We start from the raw sequence: 16,995 nt of genomic DNA, 5'->3' as shown, positions 1-16,995 counted from the left end.
ATTAGATTTTATTTTTATATTTTCTGTTTTCATTTAAATTTTAACTAAAGTTTTAGTAATTTTGTTTAATTTTTACTAGTTTTTGTTAATATTTTGCATTAGATTTTATTTTTATATTTTCTGTTTTCATTTAAATTTTAACTAAAGTTTTAGTAATTTTGTTTAATTTTTACTAGTTTTTGTTAATATTTTAAATTAGATTTTATTTTTATATTTTCTGTTTTTATTTAAATTTTAGCTAAGGTTTTAGTAATTTTTTAAGTCGTGTTTTTGTTATTTTTAATTCGTTTTTGTTAATATTTTGAAATGTAAAAATATATATTTTGTTTTCATTTTAATTTTAGTTAAAGTTTTACTAATTTTGTTGTGTTTTTTGTAATTTTTACTAGTTTTTGTTAATATTTTAAATTAGATTTTATTTTTATATTTTCTGGTTTCATTTTAATTTTAGCTAAGGTTTTAGTAATTCTTTAAGTTGTGTTTTTGTTATTTTTAATTAGTTTTTGTTCATATTTTGAAAAAAAAAAAAAAAATGTTTTCATTTTAATTTTAGCTAAAGTTTTAGTAATTTTGTTGTGTTTTTTTGTAATTTTTACTAGTTTTTGTTAATATTTTAAATTAGATTTTATTTTTATATTTTCTGTTTTCATTTAAATTTTAGCTAAGGTTTTAGTAATTCTTGAAGTTGTGTTTTTGTTATTTTTAATTAGATTTTGTTAATATTTTGAAATTAAAAAAACATTTTGTTTTAATTTTAACTAGTCATTTTTACTAGTTTTTGTTAATATTTTAAATATTATTTTAAAATGTGAATATTTTAATCACATTTTTGTTGTGTGTATGTGTGTTTTAATGTGTCTAAGTTTTAGTTTTAGTTCTTTTACTTAAAATAAACAAACATGCAAAATGTTTATTTTTTACGTTTTATTTCAGTTAATGTTTATTTTTCTTCAAATAATGAAAATGTTTTTTGTTGTTCTACTTTTAGTTGTAGTCAACAATCATTGTGGCATGTTTTCTTTTTGTAAAGAAAAACTAATTACCAAAATATTTTCTAAAGATATAAAATGGATATTTTTTTGGGGACCCGCTCTCTGGTCCAGTAAAATGGCACAATCAAAAGCATCCAAATGCATCCCATTACTGATATACATCTGCTGACAATCAGGGATTGATGATAAAACATTCGGAACCCTCTCAAACTTGTGTCTGATGAAGAAATCTCATAACCGGAGACTGAAATCCTAGAATATTACAGATTTATTAGAATCAAACACGGGGAATTAAGATACGACGGCATGTGGAATCATTCAGATTTCATAAGCAGCTCTTTTGTACTGTTTTTTGATTCTTTGATTCTTTTGTTTTTCTGCAGTAACATTCATTTTCCACTCATAGAGTTTGTGTGTTTGTGTGAGTGCAGGTTGGGAAAGCCAGCTCCTGGAAAGCGGTTTCTTGGGGATCTTCCTGTGTCCTCTGTGGAGTTTGTCCCCGATGCCGCGCTGCTGCCCGCCGTCGCTCGTCTCCATCTGGACCTTCCGCTGGCTCATAGTTCGCATCATGCTGGGTGCGGTCAGTACACTTACATGCACATTCATGCCTTTCCCTGCCCGCGTCCAGTCATATATGTCACAGGACGAAGGAAAAGTACATGTGCGCTGCTAATGCGCACATTAAACGCCGTCAGACGACTTCTGTCTGGATTTTTTATGGCTTGTGTGACTGGCTCATAACTATTGTCTGCCAAAGTATGGAGGTTGCCATGTAGATGAAAATGTTTTTCCAATTAGCGCCATAAATGAGGAGGAATGGGGAAGGCGAGCTGCACGTTCGGTTAAAGTAGGCCAAGAATATAATTGCCTTTAAGTGCTTACAACTGTAAAAACCCTGCAGCCGTTTCCCCTCAGACACACGAGGAATAAAAACGAACAAGCTGCGTTTAATAGCAGGGTAATGATTATCACTCATTCGAGGTGTCTCCTCAGATTTCTCTGCATTGATGGGAATAAAGGAGTATGATTTAGTTCCTATGAGATGTGTCATAGGTCACATAAGTCATTAAAACTGATTGGGGTGGTCGATGTTGTTCGCCATTGTTTACAATATGGAGGAATAAAAACGAACAAGCTGCGTTTAATAGCAGGGTAATGATTATCACTCATTCGAGGTGTCTCCTCAGATTTCTCTGCATTGATGGGAATAAAGGAGTATGATTTAGTTCCTATGAGATGTGTCATAGGTCACATAAGTCATTAAAACTGATTGGGGTGGTCGATGTTGTTCGCCAATTAGCGAGACGTTTATTGATGGATGTGACGTGGATTTAAGCTAGTTTATTTACAATATGCAGGCTTTAACAGGAGGTTTTTATGGAAGCTTGTTTTTGCCTTGGGATTAAAAAAATAACTGGTAATTACGACTTTTTATCTCACAGTTCTGACTTTTGTCTTGCAATTTTATATCTCACAATTCAGAATTTTTTGTCAGATTTGCAACTTATACATTCAGTTCCGAGAAGAAAAGTCATAATTCTGAGATGTAAGGTTTATATTTTTTATTTCATGGCAGAATCGAAAGCTCGGAATTGTGAGAGAAAGCAATTCTGAGAATATTTTTTTCTTGCAATTGAGTTTTTAGGAGTTCTGAGTTTATATCTTACAATTCTGCCCCTTTTTTTGGCAATTCTGATTTTATTTCTTACAAGACTAAGTTTATTTCTCACAATTCTGTTTCTCCCAATTCTTAAATTTTGTTTTTCTTTAGAAATTTTGAGTTTATTTATTTTATTTTTTAGCAATTCTGAGTTTATTTCTTGAGTTTTTTTTCCTCAGGATTGTGAGTTTATATCCACAATTTTATGTTTATATCTTGTATTTCAGAATTGCAAGAAAAAAAAGATAAAAATTCACAATAAAAAAAATAAAAAATCCTGTGGTGGATACAGGATGTGGTGGTGATGTACTATTATAGTTTTTATTACTATTTTTAATGAGATTTTATTTTTATATTTTCTGTTTTTATTTTAATTTCAGTTAAATATTTAATAATTTTTGTAATTAAAATTTTTTTTTTAAACGTTTGTGTAGTTCTTATTCATTTCTATTAATTAGTTTATTTCATTTTAGTTTTTTTTGTACTTTGAGTTAAAGTGAAAATGAGAAATGTTGACTTGGCAACTAGCTAAAATAAGTAATTTTTTTTAGGTAATTTTTATTGCATATCAGGTAATACCAATGTTTTTCTAATGGTTTTAGTTACCTGTAATAACCCTGTCTTGTAGTCGCTGGATCCTCTTTCTTAACTTCCACACATCTGTGGAGGTCTGTTACACAAGCGCAGGCTTTAATTCGCCAAGTGCTTGCTTCTTGCCATTTTAACAGTGCAATTAAATCAAAACTGTTGTGGCAAAACATTCATTAGCACCAGCGCTTTGCAGTAATTTGCTGTGCTCGCCAAATGACCAGAGCGCTGTTTAGCATTTCACAAGATGTTCTCTTTCCCGAGAAGCAGTGAAGGAAAGGCCAGCGGTTTGTGAATGTAGTGGACTCAAGGTCTGAGCTGGAACCAGTGGCCAAGCTGTCGTTCTTTTTTTCCGCTTTTCAGCAAGGGAGGGTTTTCAAACCCTTCAGACTCCAGGCTCGGGTTTCCGACTGGATTCCCTGGGCTCCACACGTTTATTATCTGTTGGAGGGAATCTTTCACTTAGCGACTGAAGTTCACACATTATTCCATCAGGAGTCCGAGCGCTCGTGTTGGATATGTTCTCAAGCGTCCCGTCCATCTGCTCATATTCATTAGTCGTCCGCCTTGAAGATTTGTTTGGAGTTTGCAGCCGTTGCTTAAAAAGTCACTAAACAAATAAGATTGTTAATACAGACTAGATGGAGAAAAATAGTCCATATAGTCTCGAGGGAATAGATATCTGATGCCTGTCAGCTATCTCTCCGGAGTTGCCTTTAGATTTAATTAAATCTTCTTAAATCAATTTAATTAAATCAAATTAATTTAATAATTTAATTCAGTTTTTGGAATGCTGTATCAGGCTAAAGAAGTGAAATTGTAAGACACTGTGTGAATGATGCGGTGGGTGAACTTTAACATTAAGAAAATTTCTGGAGCTGCTTAAGTTTATCTCGCTCAACCTCAAATTGTCTTTTGGCGCTGCACGCATCCACAATTAGACAAATTATTTGTGTTTTTACGTGATCTTAAAGGGACAGTTCATCCAAAAATGAATATTGTCATTTACTCGTCCTCATATGTCATTGCAAAACCTGTTTAACTTTCTTTAACAACACAAAAGAAGTTGCGTACAGTTGTGTACAAACAGATTTGGGGACATTGTATGGACCTAAGAAAAGTGTTATTTTATTTGTTAGTTTTTATTAATAATTTGAATCAGTTTTTATTTTTATGTTTTCTTTTTTTAGTAATTTTGTAGTGTGTTTTTGTCATTTTTGGTAGTTTTCTTTTTTGTTTATATATATATATATCTTTTTTGGTAGTTTTTTTTTTTGTTTATATATATATATATATATATATATATATATATATATATAATGTACATCCATATATATGTATGTTTTATATAGTTTGTTTTCATTTTTATTTAAGTTTTACTTTTTTAGTAAATGAAGTTAAATGAAAATCAAAATGTTGGTTTTGCAAGCTGAAATGTATTTATATAATTTATTTTATTTCATTTTTTTGTTTTTTTTTGTTTCAGTTTTAGTTAACAATAAATTATGACAGCACTTAAGTTTTAATGTGTTTTTTTTATATAAAAAAAAAAAAGAAAATAGTCTGGGCCCATTTTTTATTTTTTAGAAAAAATCTATTTTTAAGAGTGCAATTATTTTCTGATGAATAAAATCTCACATTACAGAAGTAAAATAGGTTGTGAATGTGGTTTCACATTTTAAGATTTTTACTGTTTAGTCTTTGTAGATCTCACTATTAAAACTGACTTTATCCAAGCTTCTACATTTGTTAAAGTCCATTAAAGCAAGCATTCCCCACATTTATTCTTTAGTCACTTAATCAGATTGCGTTATTGTCTGGGCAGCTCAGTTAACATTTTGAATTTCTCTTAATTGTTAAATTAACCTCAAATTCTTAGTGCATAGATATTTTGTTGTGTTATTTATCTTTTTGTTTTTTTTAATTGAGTTTGTGAATGTAAGACATATGTTGTCGTACATATGTTGCAACTTATAGTTATTTATTGTGACTTATGATACTGCAGAATTCAAATACGCTTTGGGGTTTCAAATGTGTTGTTTATATCCATGCATTTTCCATGTTTTTCTGGTCGTGGAGGTCTTTGACATTTCCACCCTTAATAGTCTAAGTCTGTAATTGTCCAGATCTGGATGTGAATAAGTTTTAAATGCAGTTGGTTATTATTTTTCATGCACGGATTACATAAAACTGCGTTCAGTTTGTGTGCAGATTCAGAAAGAGACATTCTGCTTTGCTTTAGTCTACCTGAGTGCCTCCTGTTTTCATGCACATTTCTCCTGTTTCAGACGCTGTGTGTGTGTGGGTGCATGTGTGTGTGTGTGCGTGTATGGGTGCGTGTGTGTGTGTGTTTGACATTTCCTCTTTCGGATGGTTGGCAGGAGTTTTTGGCGTTCCTTACGGCTGTGTCAAGAATGGGCAGCAGGCACTCTCCTTGGCCTTTTTGTCTGCTGTCAGCTAAACTTTTATAGAAGTGAATTGCAGCGAACAGAAGTTAATGCGGTTTTAATTCAGCTGCAAGCAAGCGCCCATCTGATAGTGTGGAAGGAACGTCTGGTCAAACGCCTGTCACATGCACCTGTGTGCTTCTACAGTAATACAGCATACTTGTATGCTCTCGTGCATGACTGAAATTCAATTTAGATTATTTGGTCAAAATTGAAATGAGGAGAAATTGCCCTTGTGTTACCTGCTGTATGATCATTTCTGTACTGCTGTAGAGGTAGATGCTGTTGTTTTATATTAAGATTTGAAGAATTGACTGCTGTACACAACATATTCTTGAATAGATATGCAAGACCTTTGCTACAGAAACATTTTGTCTGTTAATTAGTGGAGATAAAGTATTTTATTTTTAATTTAATTTAATTTAATTTAATTTAATTTAATTGTTTTTTGCTTTAATATTTTTTTACTGGTGATGAATTTGGAGAAAAAATGTCTTTTTAATGTTGAGCTGAACCAATGATAAAACATTGAAATTCAAGAGATATTTAGAAATCAAATTTCTTATTCATCTTATGTTATTTTAAATTTAATTTTGCATAGTTACAGTATATTCATTTCAATATTTAGTTTTTAGGTAATTTTTGCACTCAAAAAATATTTAGGCCTAAATTTAAGAATGCTTTTAATGTATTTATATGATCTATTTATTTATGTATTTGAATAGAATATAACATTTTGAATGTCTATTTAATATAATTTTTACACTCAAAAATATTTAGGCCTAATTTGAAGATTTATGTATTTGAATTGAATAAAACATTTTTCATCCATTCGGATTACACAGTTTTAACATAAACTAAAACTTTATGTGATGCATTTTTGTCAGTCATGCATAAATGAAACAGGTCAAATTTCTGCACATAAACAAATCATGGCATAGTTTATTATTTGCTATAACTATTTGCCTCTGCTTGATTTTATATAAATAGTCATCATTTGAATTGCTAAGAATCAGGATAAATCGGTTCATTGTGAAATCAATAAAATGTATTCAATTAAAAAAATGTATGAGCATGGTTAAAATGTGGTTATTTAAGACTGAAACAAATGGGATTTGTTGACAAATATGCATCACATTTATCACAAGTTTATAAGTTTATTAAAAATCAAAATGGAATACAGTATGCAGCAGTTCAAATACATGCATATTAGTTTTGAAGCACTGAGCTAAAATGAATGCTGATGTTCAGTTTAAATGCCTGAAAATGTAGTTATTACTCCTTTTAACAGTAAATGTGTTTTATGTTTAGCTTCAGTAATACAGTCATGTGAATTATTTGAGTCAACCAGCAGAAACAGCAGTTTAAAAGCCAAAGTGACTCTTATAGATGGGAATAAATGCCTGATTCCCTTATGATTCGGATCTATTTAATCGAGTTTATTTGCAATTTAGACAAATAAGTAAATGGCATGCAAGATGTGAATAGCGGTCCTTAAAGCAGTGTGACGGCGGAGCTCCAGTTGGACGTCGGACGATCTTAATGCTGGCTTTATTTATTGGCCAGCTGATAGGTGGGTTGAGGGTGGGAGTCAGTCATTTTCACATTAGTGCAATCGCATTTCAGGGAGCGAATACTCATTCCAAGGTTCCTTATGACATTATCCTTAATGTCATAAATGCAAGAATGCACTCGATAAGCAGCGAAAGTTACTGATGCAGTGGATGTGAGCGCTTGTCTCTGGAGAATGATCTGACTGTGGATCCCATACTAAATGTTGTGTTTAACCTCAGTGTATTGTGATTTAACATGTAGCTGGCTTTCCTGGTTGATTTAGTGCAGAGAGATCCAGATCACCTCAGGTTCAGAAAAACAGCTGTCAGGAGTTCAAATGTTTCAATGCATCTGATGGGGAGAGGAAGCTCTTCTCTGTTTGCTTCTGCATATATGATGCAGCTCTTAAAGGGACAGTTCAGCTAAAGTCTGTTAAAGCTGCTGCACACAATCTAGTCCATGCTTTCTGTCTCTGATTAATAGTACAGAGTTGTTTTTTTTATCCAGTAAAAGCTCTTTTAGTGTAATTGTACAAACGTCCAGCTTCAGCTGGTGCTTCACGTGTCTTTTTCTCTGTCAAATCTTTACTGATTTTTATCAAGTAAAGGTCAGAATAACTGCAGTAATATCTCCAGATGCACACTTACTGGACTGAAGCAGCTCAGCTTTACTTGATTCTCCATCAATCATGTTTTAGAGTCTCAAATCTGATCCTCAGGATCTTTTGAGGAGCGTTTGTTTCCAGCAGCTTTACTTTCACTGTTCCTCAGCGGAGGAATGATCTTCACAAGCCTCCAGAACATCTCACATCTTCTGAGGAGCCTTTATTTCTTCAGCTCTCAATCACTGCATTATATGTTTGGAGCATTTCAATCTCATCTTACTAAGACATATTACTGGAGATATACAGTGAGATATTACAGTTAGATGTTTTTTAAAAACTGAAATGTTACAGTGTATAAATATAATTTGAGCAAAATGTCATTGATTGCTGTGTCTTTGAAATATTATTACTGATTGCATCGTCCTTATTTCCATCGTTCGCAGGGTTTGATCAAGATCAGAGGTGACCGCTGTTGGAGGGAGCTCACCTGCATGGACTACCATTACGAGGTGCGAGTCTGACCTTCCTTTCTTTCTGTTTTTTGAAGGTTTAGTTTATTCATATGGTGCTCAAAGCTTCTTCCATAACAGACATTTAGATGTAGCTCTTTCTAAACCCCCAGTGCATGAACTACATGTGATGTGTAATGATATCGAGTGCATTTCTCAGAACGAAGCCACATAAAGTTTGGCTCATGTAACTCTTCCAGCCTTGTGGTCTTATTTTGGCCACTGAGCAACAGAAAAAGACTATGTCAAAATGTACTGAAATGGTATCGCTGGTGCGCTTATTTGGTTTTAGAGCTTACTAAAGAAGGTAAACGGAGATCTTGTGTGTGTAGTCAAGGGATTTCCAATGATTGTGGCGTAAACAAAACCCTGGAAGGTCCAACGCTCGGTGAGTAAGAGTTTGCGGAAGAGAAAAGCACTATTAATAAGATGTCACATGACATCTGGGCTGAATGAAGCATGAGGAAAAGCTGATGGATTCTGCACCTGCAGCTCGGGAGAAGATTTGCTTTCCAGCAAGACGATGCTCTCAAACATGAACAGGAATGACATAAAAACAACAACGTCAGAGTCCAGACCTCAGTCCAGCTGAGGATTCACTCACGATCAGCACGTAACTGATCTGACTGAAGTAATGAAGAATGAGGGGGAAAAATGCAGTATTAGAACAATTTGAACTTTTAAACTATTAAAAAACTTACATAAAATGAAAACGGTAATACTTTTCAATAGAGTTCCATTGGTTAATAATAGCTGACTACATAAACTAACAATGAAAAATATTTCTAAAGCATTTATTAATCTTAGTTCATTTGAATTTCAACATTTACCAATGCATTATTAAAATAAAATTTTTTTTTTAATCGACTGAACATTTATTAACATGAACATTTATGATGTTTTTATTAACCGACGTTAACAAATATAAATACTGTAACAAATGCATTGCTGGTTGTTATTTCATGTTAGTTAATGCATTAACTGATGTTAACGAATTTGACCTTATATTAAAGTGTTACAATAAAATTAAAAATCTTTTTTTTTCAACATTTCTCATTTTCATTTAACTTGATGTACTAAAATAACTAAAAATTAAAAAAAAAAATTAATTAAAAAAAATAAAAAATGACAAAAATTACTTTAACTAAAATGTAAATGAAATGGAAAATATAAAGATAAGAATTAATTAAAAATATGAATAAAAACTAACAAAGTACTAAACCAAAAAAAAAAAATTACATTTTTTTAATTATAATTATTTTTCTGACCCCATTGGCAGAGATTTTTTTCTTGTTTTTAAGCAAAAACCCACTTAATTTTTATATGTTTTTCAGAAAAAAAAAACTTAATAACTAATTAATTACCTTCTTAAGTCATTTTGCTTCTCAAGTAAACCTTGATTTAAGAATTTTAGATATTTGTACTGTACAGTGATACTAAAATTTGATTGATATCAAAAACCAAAGGTTAAAGCAAAAAACACAACATCTTCTGAACTAGCATTGATATCATAAATAACATTACCTAGTTTTGTTGCTTGGGTAAATTGTGTTAAGGACGTTCAGTATAATTGGGATCTCAGCTGACCACTGGAGGACGTTGCATACGATTGCTTTGGGTGTCTCATTTTTGGATGAGATGTGGCTCATTCTGAATGAGTGTGGCTGTAGTGGTGGTCTTATAAAAGCAGTGAATTGTTCCGGACGGACAATAAGAACGTGTTTAAACAGTACAATAAAACCTTTATTTCAGTATAATTGGGGAAATCCTGTACAGCAAGCACTATATGCTCATATGTGAATTGGGTGTGTGTGACATTCCCGGTCAGCGGAGGTCCACCTCACATGGGCTCGAGGATAATTAAGGTCTTATTCCTGAGGGGTTTTTCCCTACTGTTGTATTTAATGCTCTGCTGAATTTTGCTTTTATCAATGGCTTGCTGTCCATAAGTGGATTAAACTAAGCACTTAATGGAGGAAGTTTTCCTGGTTTTACGCTGCAATCAGCAGACCGATTCTGCCGATGCCATCCTTTAAATGAATAATGAAATAATGACCCTCTTGTAAATCCAAACCTTTGACTTTTTGTCAAACAGAAGAGATGTCAGTGGTGCCCAATATTATTGTTGTTTCAGATTATAGACAAAAAATACTCATCAAAACATGTTTTTTTGTGTGTGTTTTGATTACATTAACAAGTGCAAAAACATTTCATATTATGAGTTTTTATAAAACGTTTTGTTTACATATGAAAATGCACTAGAAAACAAGACAAATATACTCATTGTGTGCTCCCTAGACAATTACATTTAGAGAACATATTGATGCAAATGAGGCACTATATAATTAAATATGCATGCATTTGCATCATTTTTCAGAACATAAATCTGAACATCGGAAAAAGCCAAATTTCAAAGTTCAGAATTCTTGTAGTGTTTATTTTATTGCACTTAATCTATTTGCGACTGTAGATTTCAATAGCAATCTATATCTTTAAAGGCCAAAATGAATTTATTTTTCCACTACAGCATCACTTAGGCTACATATACCAAATTTTGCAGTTTTATTCCTGTCTATATTCTTAAGATTTTTATAGAAAGGATTTTGGATTTCTCTTTTTTTTTTTTATCACTGGACAAATGAGAAAATAGCCAGAAAAAAAAAATATAAAAAAATTCACCATGTTTTTAGGACTGAAATGTTGTATAAAACCAGGCGAATGTTATATGAATGTAAAAACCTTCAGAATATAGATTGCTAAGTTTAGTGCATGCAAGTGCTGCTGAAGTGGAGAAACAAACTCATTTTGAGAAAATGGCAATAAAGTAAAGTGCAATAAAATAAACACTTAAAAGGGTATTCTGGATGTCTTCCACCTTCCACTAGTCTGAAACCACACTTTATGAAAGCCAAAATCACAAAATGAACGAATGCGTGAAAAAAATAATGCTTTTGCCTGTAAGTGTCTTACCTTGAAAGATCTTAATTCGCTCTTGCACAAATGTCCTAAATTAGATCAGAAAGTCTTCAGTTCATAAAGTTGTGGCATTTAATGTTGAAAAAAAAGAAAGAAAAACTTCCACAGTTTTCCAACACAAATATCTAAACATCCTTAAATCAGGGTTTACTTAAGATGCAAAATGACAGAAGATATTAAGTCTTGTTTTCTGATCAATTAAACAAAATGAAGCGAGTTTATGCTTGTGAAAGAAGAATATCTGTGTAAACATGTTTTCCCTTTGAATTCATTTTAGATTTCTGACCCCACTGGCAGATATTTGTTCTTATTTTAATCTTAAATTCATTTTGTTTTGAACAGTTTATACGAAACCAAGTCTTCTGGTGTCATTTAACTTACATTTATGCTGATTTAAGAATCTTTTGACAAAAAAAGACAAAAATACTCATTGTGTGCATTTTGCACTCCAAAAAATGCTGGGTTAAATACAACCCAGTGCTGGGTAAAATAGGGACAAACCCAGCAATTGGGTTGTTTTGAACCAGCGGTTGGGTTAATACCCAGAAGGTTGGGTTAAACATTTAATCAAACCGCTGGGTCAAAACAGCCCAATTGCTGGGTTTGTCCCTATTTTACCCAGCACTGGGTTGTATTTAACCCAGCATTTTTTAGAGTGTGGGGTGAACTGTCCCTCTAAGTCCCTTACTCAAGGCGGGATTTGAACCTGCAACCTTTTTTTGGTTACCAGCCCAGATCTGTAACCACTAGCTAAACCACCCACGTCACTATCTTTAGATGTGGCTTTAACTTGCACTTGAGCAGCCCTACAATAGACAGGATTAGGAAGAGCCACACGTTTTCTTCGTCTAGTTTTGAAGAATTCGCTTTTTGTTTTCCCCTGTGAAGCTTCGTTAGCGTCTTGAGTTTGATTACGCTGAGGACAAAGGCAGAGGTTTTGGAAGAGCATTTGGTGCTGTATTTGCTATCCCCTCACCATGGAAAAATGAAAACAGAACGTGTATCATTTCCAGATTGAAGTGGAGTCATTGCAACGGTTTGAAAATGACTTTCTCGCTTGGTCCCTTTTTCCCAAAACACACCGAAAAACACTGTAAGGCAGCAGAACACAGCCGTGAATCAGTGGGAGCCAAACCGTGTGCGTGCGTGTGTGTGTGTGTGTGTGTGTGTGTAATTTCTTCTTGTGTGTTTGTGTTTTGAAGGTCAGTAGAAACAATAAAACACCTATCAGTCTGAATCATGTGACATATATTATTCCATTACTGGACATCTATTATCAAGACTTGCCAATTCCCTGATTGACTGGAAAAATTATGATTTGAATGTCACTTTATCACTAGCACTCATGCACTTACTGATAATATCCATCCATCCATCCATCCATCTACCCACCCATCCATCCATCCATCCATCCATCTGTATATTTGTTTAAATTAAACAGTGGATTACTGAACAAATGGCCTTTTCTTTAAATAAATTAAATTACAATTAAGGAAAACAAGGGATAAAAATCTAGCTCAGCTTCTGCTCTAGCCCTTTTACATTACTATAAGATTACAATTAACAACAGAGCCCAAACTTAAATTCAATTACTATTTATTTTTAACTGTAATAATCAACACTCATATAAAATTTGCATGCAAACATGTAAATTGCACATAATGCAGTTTTTAAATTAACTTTTAAATTATACAAATTCTATTTGTTGTTGAAATGCAATCATTTACACAGTGGGTTTCATAACTTGTTTCATAAAAGATTTTATTTAAACATACATTAAATAATTAAGACATCATTAACATGTAAAGTAAAATATAATGAAGTATATAGTCTTAATATTTCTCAAAATGCTGTTCTCTAGACTTAATTTCTCTAGCAAAAAACGAGCTGTGGACACTGATGACTTGCCTGAGGTAAATGAAATGCTATGTGACATTTTGTTTACAAGCCGTTTTATTGGTGTCTTTCCGTGAGTGTTGAGATGTTCATTCATGTTTATTTCACGTTAAAACTAGTAATAAAGAGGAAGGGATGATTGTGCTCACTCGCACTCCGCACTGCCGTTAGAACTGAGGCATTTACACCGCGATCTGTTGCACCACATCAAAAAGAGTGTCATGACGGCATGTATTGTCTGAATTTCCTGAAAAAATGGAATGATTTGTTCGGTACACATGAACGGAAAGACCTGTAGCGAAAATGTTACCGTACCGTTACACCCCTTGTATGTATGTGTATGTGTGTGTGTGTGTGTGTGTGTGTGTGTGTGTATATGTTTATGTGTATGTGTGTATATGTATGTGTGTGTGTGTGTGTGTGTGTATATGTGTATGTGTGTGTGTGTGTATGTGTATGTGTGTGTATATGTGTATGTATTGGTATATATAAATTAGCCAAATAGTTACATTTATTTACATTATATACATTTATAGTTAGATGATAATTACATAAAGTACTTTTATATATGTATTTATATATTTAGACATTTTTATATGTATATGTTTATACATAGAAATATGTACAAAAAGTAACATAAATGTACTAACTTAAATGATTTTAGCAAATGGCTGCAATATAACAAAGAGTGAAAAATTTAAGGGGGTCTGAATACTTTCCGTACCCACTGTATAATAGGACACTTTTGTGTTACTCATATTGTTTTTGTGTGGCCCACAGCACTGGTTTGTGCTGGTGTTTCGGCTTAAAAAATAACGAGTCTTAAAATGCTAATGTATCAAACACGAACAGGAATTTAACGGTTGACTTGAGTTAACAGTGTATGGAACTAATTTGCACTCCTGTTTTAGGGCTACAACCGAACATTGTAATAAGCCTGAGGATTTATGTCCATATGAAACCAGGCTGCGCCCTAATTACAACACGACTGCTTTTTCAATCATAACTTTTCACATTAACTGTAGTTGTGGCGATCAGCCAGCATGTGTGTGAATGCATGCACAAGAGTCTCTAGATAATGAATCTGTTTTGGTGGCATCTTCACAGCAGCTTTCAGATGTATGGATTGTGCATTGCTCTTTTCCTTTTCTTAGGTCTCTCTTCTTTAACCTTGGTTGCTCAACCAGACCTCGTTCCTGGCCCATGTCCCATACCTCTTGTTTTTAATTTCTGAATGCTATGTTACAGCGACTGGGCAGAGCCCCCAATTTTTTTCCATCTCACTTCTGTTTTTCAGTTTGGCAAGCTCACAGGAAGTGATGACGAATTATATTGTATTAATCCCATAAGGGAGTCCCCAGTTCATTATTATTATTATTTTTTTTTTGCTACGCTGTGCTCAAGTTTTTTTTATTCTCATAGGAGCTTTAACAGGTATAAGACCTTGCATAGTTATGTTTTATTAGCTCAAATCCTTGTTTATGCACGATCCAGCAGATATCTTGGAAGTGGAATAGTAATGTAATATGTTTAATATAATATGTTTAAATGAATTGCCATTTAGAAGTCAGTGTTTTCAAAGCAAATCATAGTAGACCAGTCACAATGGCTGTGTTTCCAGGAAGTGCTTTGCCCTTTAGCACAGTGCTGTAGCTAGAATATGATCTCAGGGAGTCTCCACCGCTGCCTCACTCGCACTGCTGCTAAGTTTCATTCTTTTGTTTTATCAGCATTTATGCATTTGGCAGATGCTTTTATCCAAAGGGGCTTACATTGCATTGAAGCCATACATTAGATCAGTTCGTGTATTCCCTAGGAATCAAACCCATGACAATGGTGTGTGTGTCTGTGTGTTTTTCCCAGAAAACAAGACTTCTCATTATCTTTTTCTAATCAATATGGTTTTTATTATTTTTTATTTCAGTTTTAGTTAGTACTGTACATGTTGCTTTTATCCAAAGGGGCTTACATTGCATTGAAGCCATACATTAGATCAGTTCGTGTATTCCCTAGGAATCAAACCCATGACAATGGTGTGTGTGTGTGTGTGTTTTTCCCAGAAAACAAGACTTCTTTTTTCTTTTTTCTAATCAATATGGTTTTTATTATTTTTTATTTCAGTTTTAGTTAGTACTGTACATCAAGTTAAACAAAGTGAAAATAAAAAATGTTGCCTTGGCAACTAGCGTAAGTTTTTTTTTTTTAAACAATATTTTATATATATATTTTTAAATGTAACATGTATAATATTTTTTCATAATTTTTTAAAAAGAGAAAATTTCTGCCAATGGGGTCAGAAAAATAAACTTGTTTTCCCTTTTAATTAATTACATATTCTTACCCTACTAGCAGAACTTTTCTCTTTAAAAATAAACACACCTATTTATTTTTTTTGTTTGTTTATTTTCAAAAACTTTTTATTTTATGTAATTTTGCATCTTCAGTAAATATATCTTGGTTTAAGATTGTTTAGATATTTGTACTGGAAAACCAAACAAAAATACTTATACTTGTAATTTAATTTAATAATAATAATCATTTTTTATTTTTTTTTGCAGTGTACAGGAATGCAGCTTTAAACCAGTGTTATTTTAGTATCATTGGTATACTAGTAGTTTTTATTATTTTGTATTTGTTTTTATTGTATTTTACATTTTAATTTTAATTTTAAAGTTTTAGTAATTTGTTGTTTAGTAATTTTTTATGTCTATATCATTTTTACTGGTCTTTATGCTAAAGTCACATTTAGTTTTTTCTCCACACCATGCACGCGGATTGGTTGAACCAACCTGAAATATGCCCATTTTTGCAAAACTGAAGTACTAATAGCTGGTCGACTGTTACATAACTAGTCCTATATCCGTGTCCGAATCCCTTCGAGTGGTGGATGACTTCCTCCACAACCCCATGACTTCAGCAGTCAGAGGCCGCCGCAGGCGCCAGTGCACACACTACAGCCATTCACGCTGCCCAAACACGCCGCACGGCATGCTGGGAAGGGCTAGCGGCGGGTGAGAGAGCCACTGTCTTCATGTTTATTCACTGAAGGCAGCAGTCATGGCTTTAGTTTGGTTATTTAGGGTAGTTTTCCTCCGAGGCATGGCTTATGATGGAGGAAAAGGTGAGTGTGTAGTGGACGCGTCGCTCTGAAAGAAGTTACAGACGCCTCTGTTTGCTTTGTGGCAACATGATCACTCCAGCTCTTCACATTTATCTTAATTATCACGTTGCCAACGGCAAATAGAGAGAAATTCTGTGATATTAATGGTGTAAATGAAATAAACAGACTATTTTGGGCTTTCAGTAACATTTTTGCACTTTCGTGAAGACTTTCCAGAGCTGTTAGTCATAGATATGAGATATTTATTTAGCTTCTGCAGATTGGTATCGTTCAGGTTAATCTGGTCAAACACACCTGTCTTGACCTCTGCACACACACACACACAGGCGTGTGTCTGGTTATAGTTCTGCCACCTGGATGCGGTGAGTTGATGATTAGTGTCATATGTCTTCCGTCAGACGCGAGCTCCATTTACTTCACTACGCCTCATTTGCTGCCACAACTGAGCTCAAAACTGGCTCCAAACCCGTTAAAATCAGCCGAGGGTTTGAGTTGAAAGCTCATGGGCTTTTTAAGCAACACTTAAAAAGCTTTAAAGTCAAGCAAGGGTTTGAGCAAAAGAGCTCTGGGACTTTTTAAGCAGCATTCAGAAGTTACGATTTTACTGTGTCAAATGCTATAAATGTGCTGTGCAGTCTCGTCCAAATC

The 16,995-nt window shown here is 33.3% G+C and overlaps 1 protein-coding gene across 1 annotated transcript in view; it reads left to right on the top strand.

The window, feature by feature from the left end:
- The window catches only part of lmf1 (lipase maturation factor 1), a 41,661-nt gene that overhangs the window by 13,782 nt on the left and 10,884 nt on the right, over positions 1–16,995 (top strand). The window contains exons 4-5 of the mRNA XM_016440839.1: positions 1,424–1,572; positions 8,289–8,354. Coding sequence (XP_016296325.1) covers positions 1,424–1,572; positions 8,289–8,354 — 215 coding nt within the window. The remainder of the gene's footprint in view (positions 1–1,423; positions 1,573–8,288; positions 8,355–16,995) is intronic.

Source organism: Sinocyclocheilus anshuiensis, unplaced genomic scaffold, assembly GCF_001515605.1.
Source record: "Sinocyclocheilus anshuiensis isolate Anshui unplaced genomic scaffold, SAMN03320099.WGS_v1.1 scaffold454, whole genome shotgun sequence".
In the NCBI taxonomy this organism is placed as follows: Eukaryota; Metazoa; Chordata; class Actinopteri; order Cypriniformes; family Cyprinidae; genus Sinocyclocheilus; species Sinocyclocheilus anshuiensis.
The sequence above is the reverse complement of the archived record's forward strand: the minus strand, read 5'-3'. Positions and strand labels throughout refer to the sequence as shown.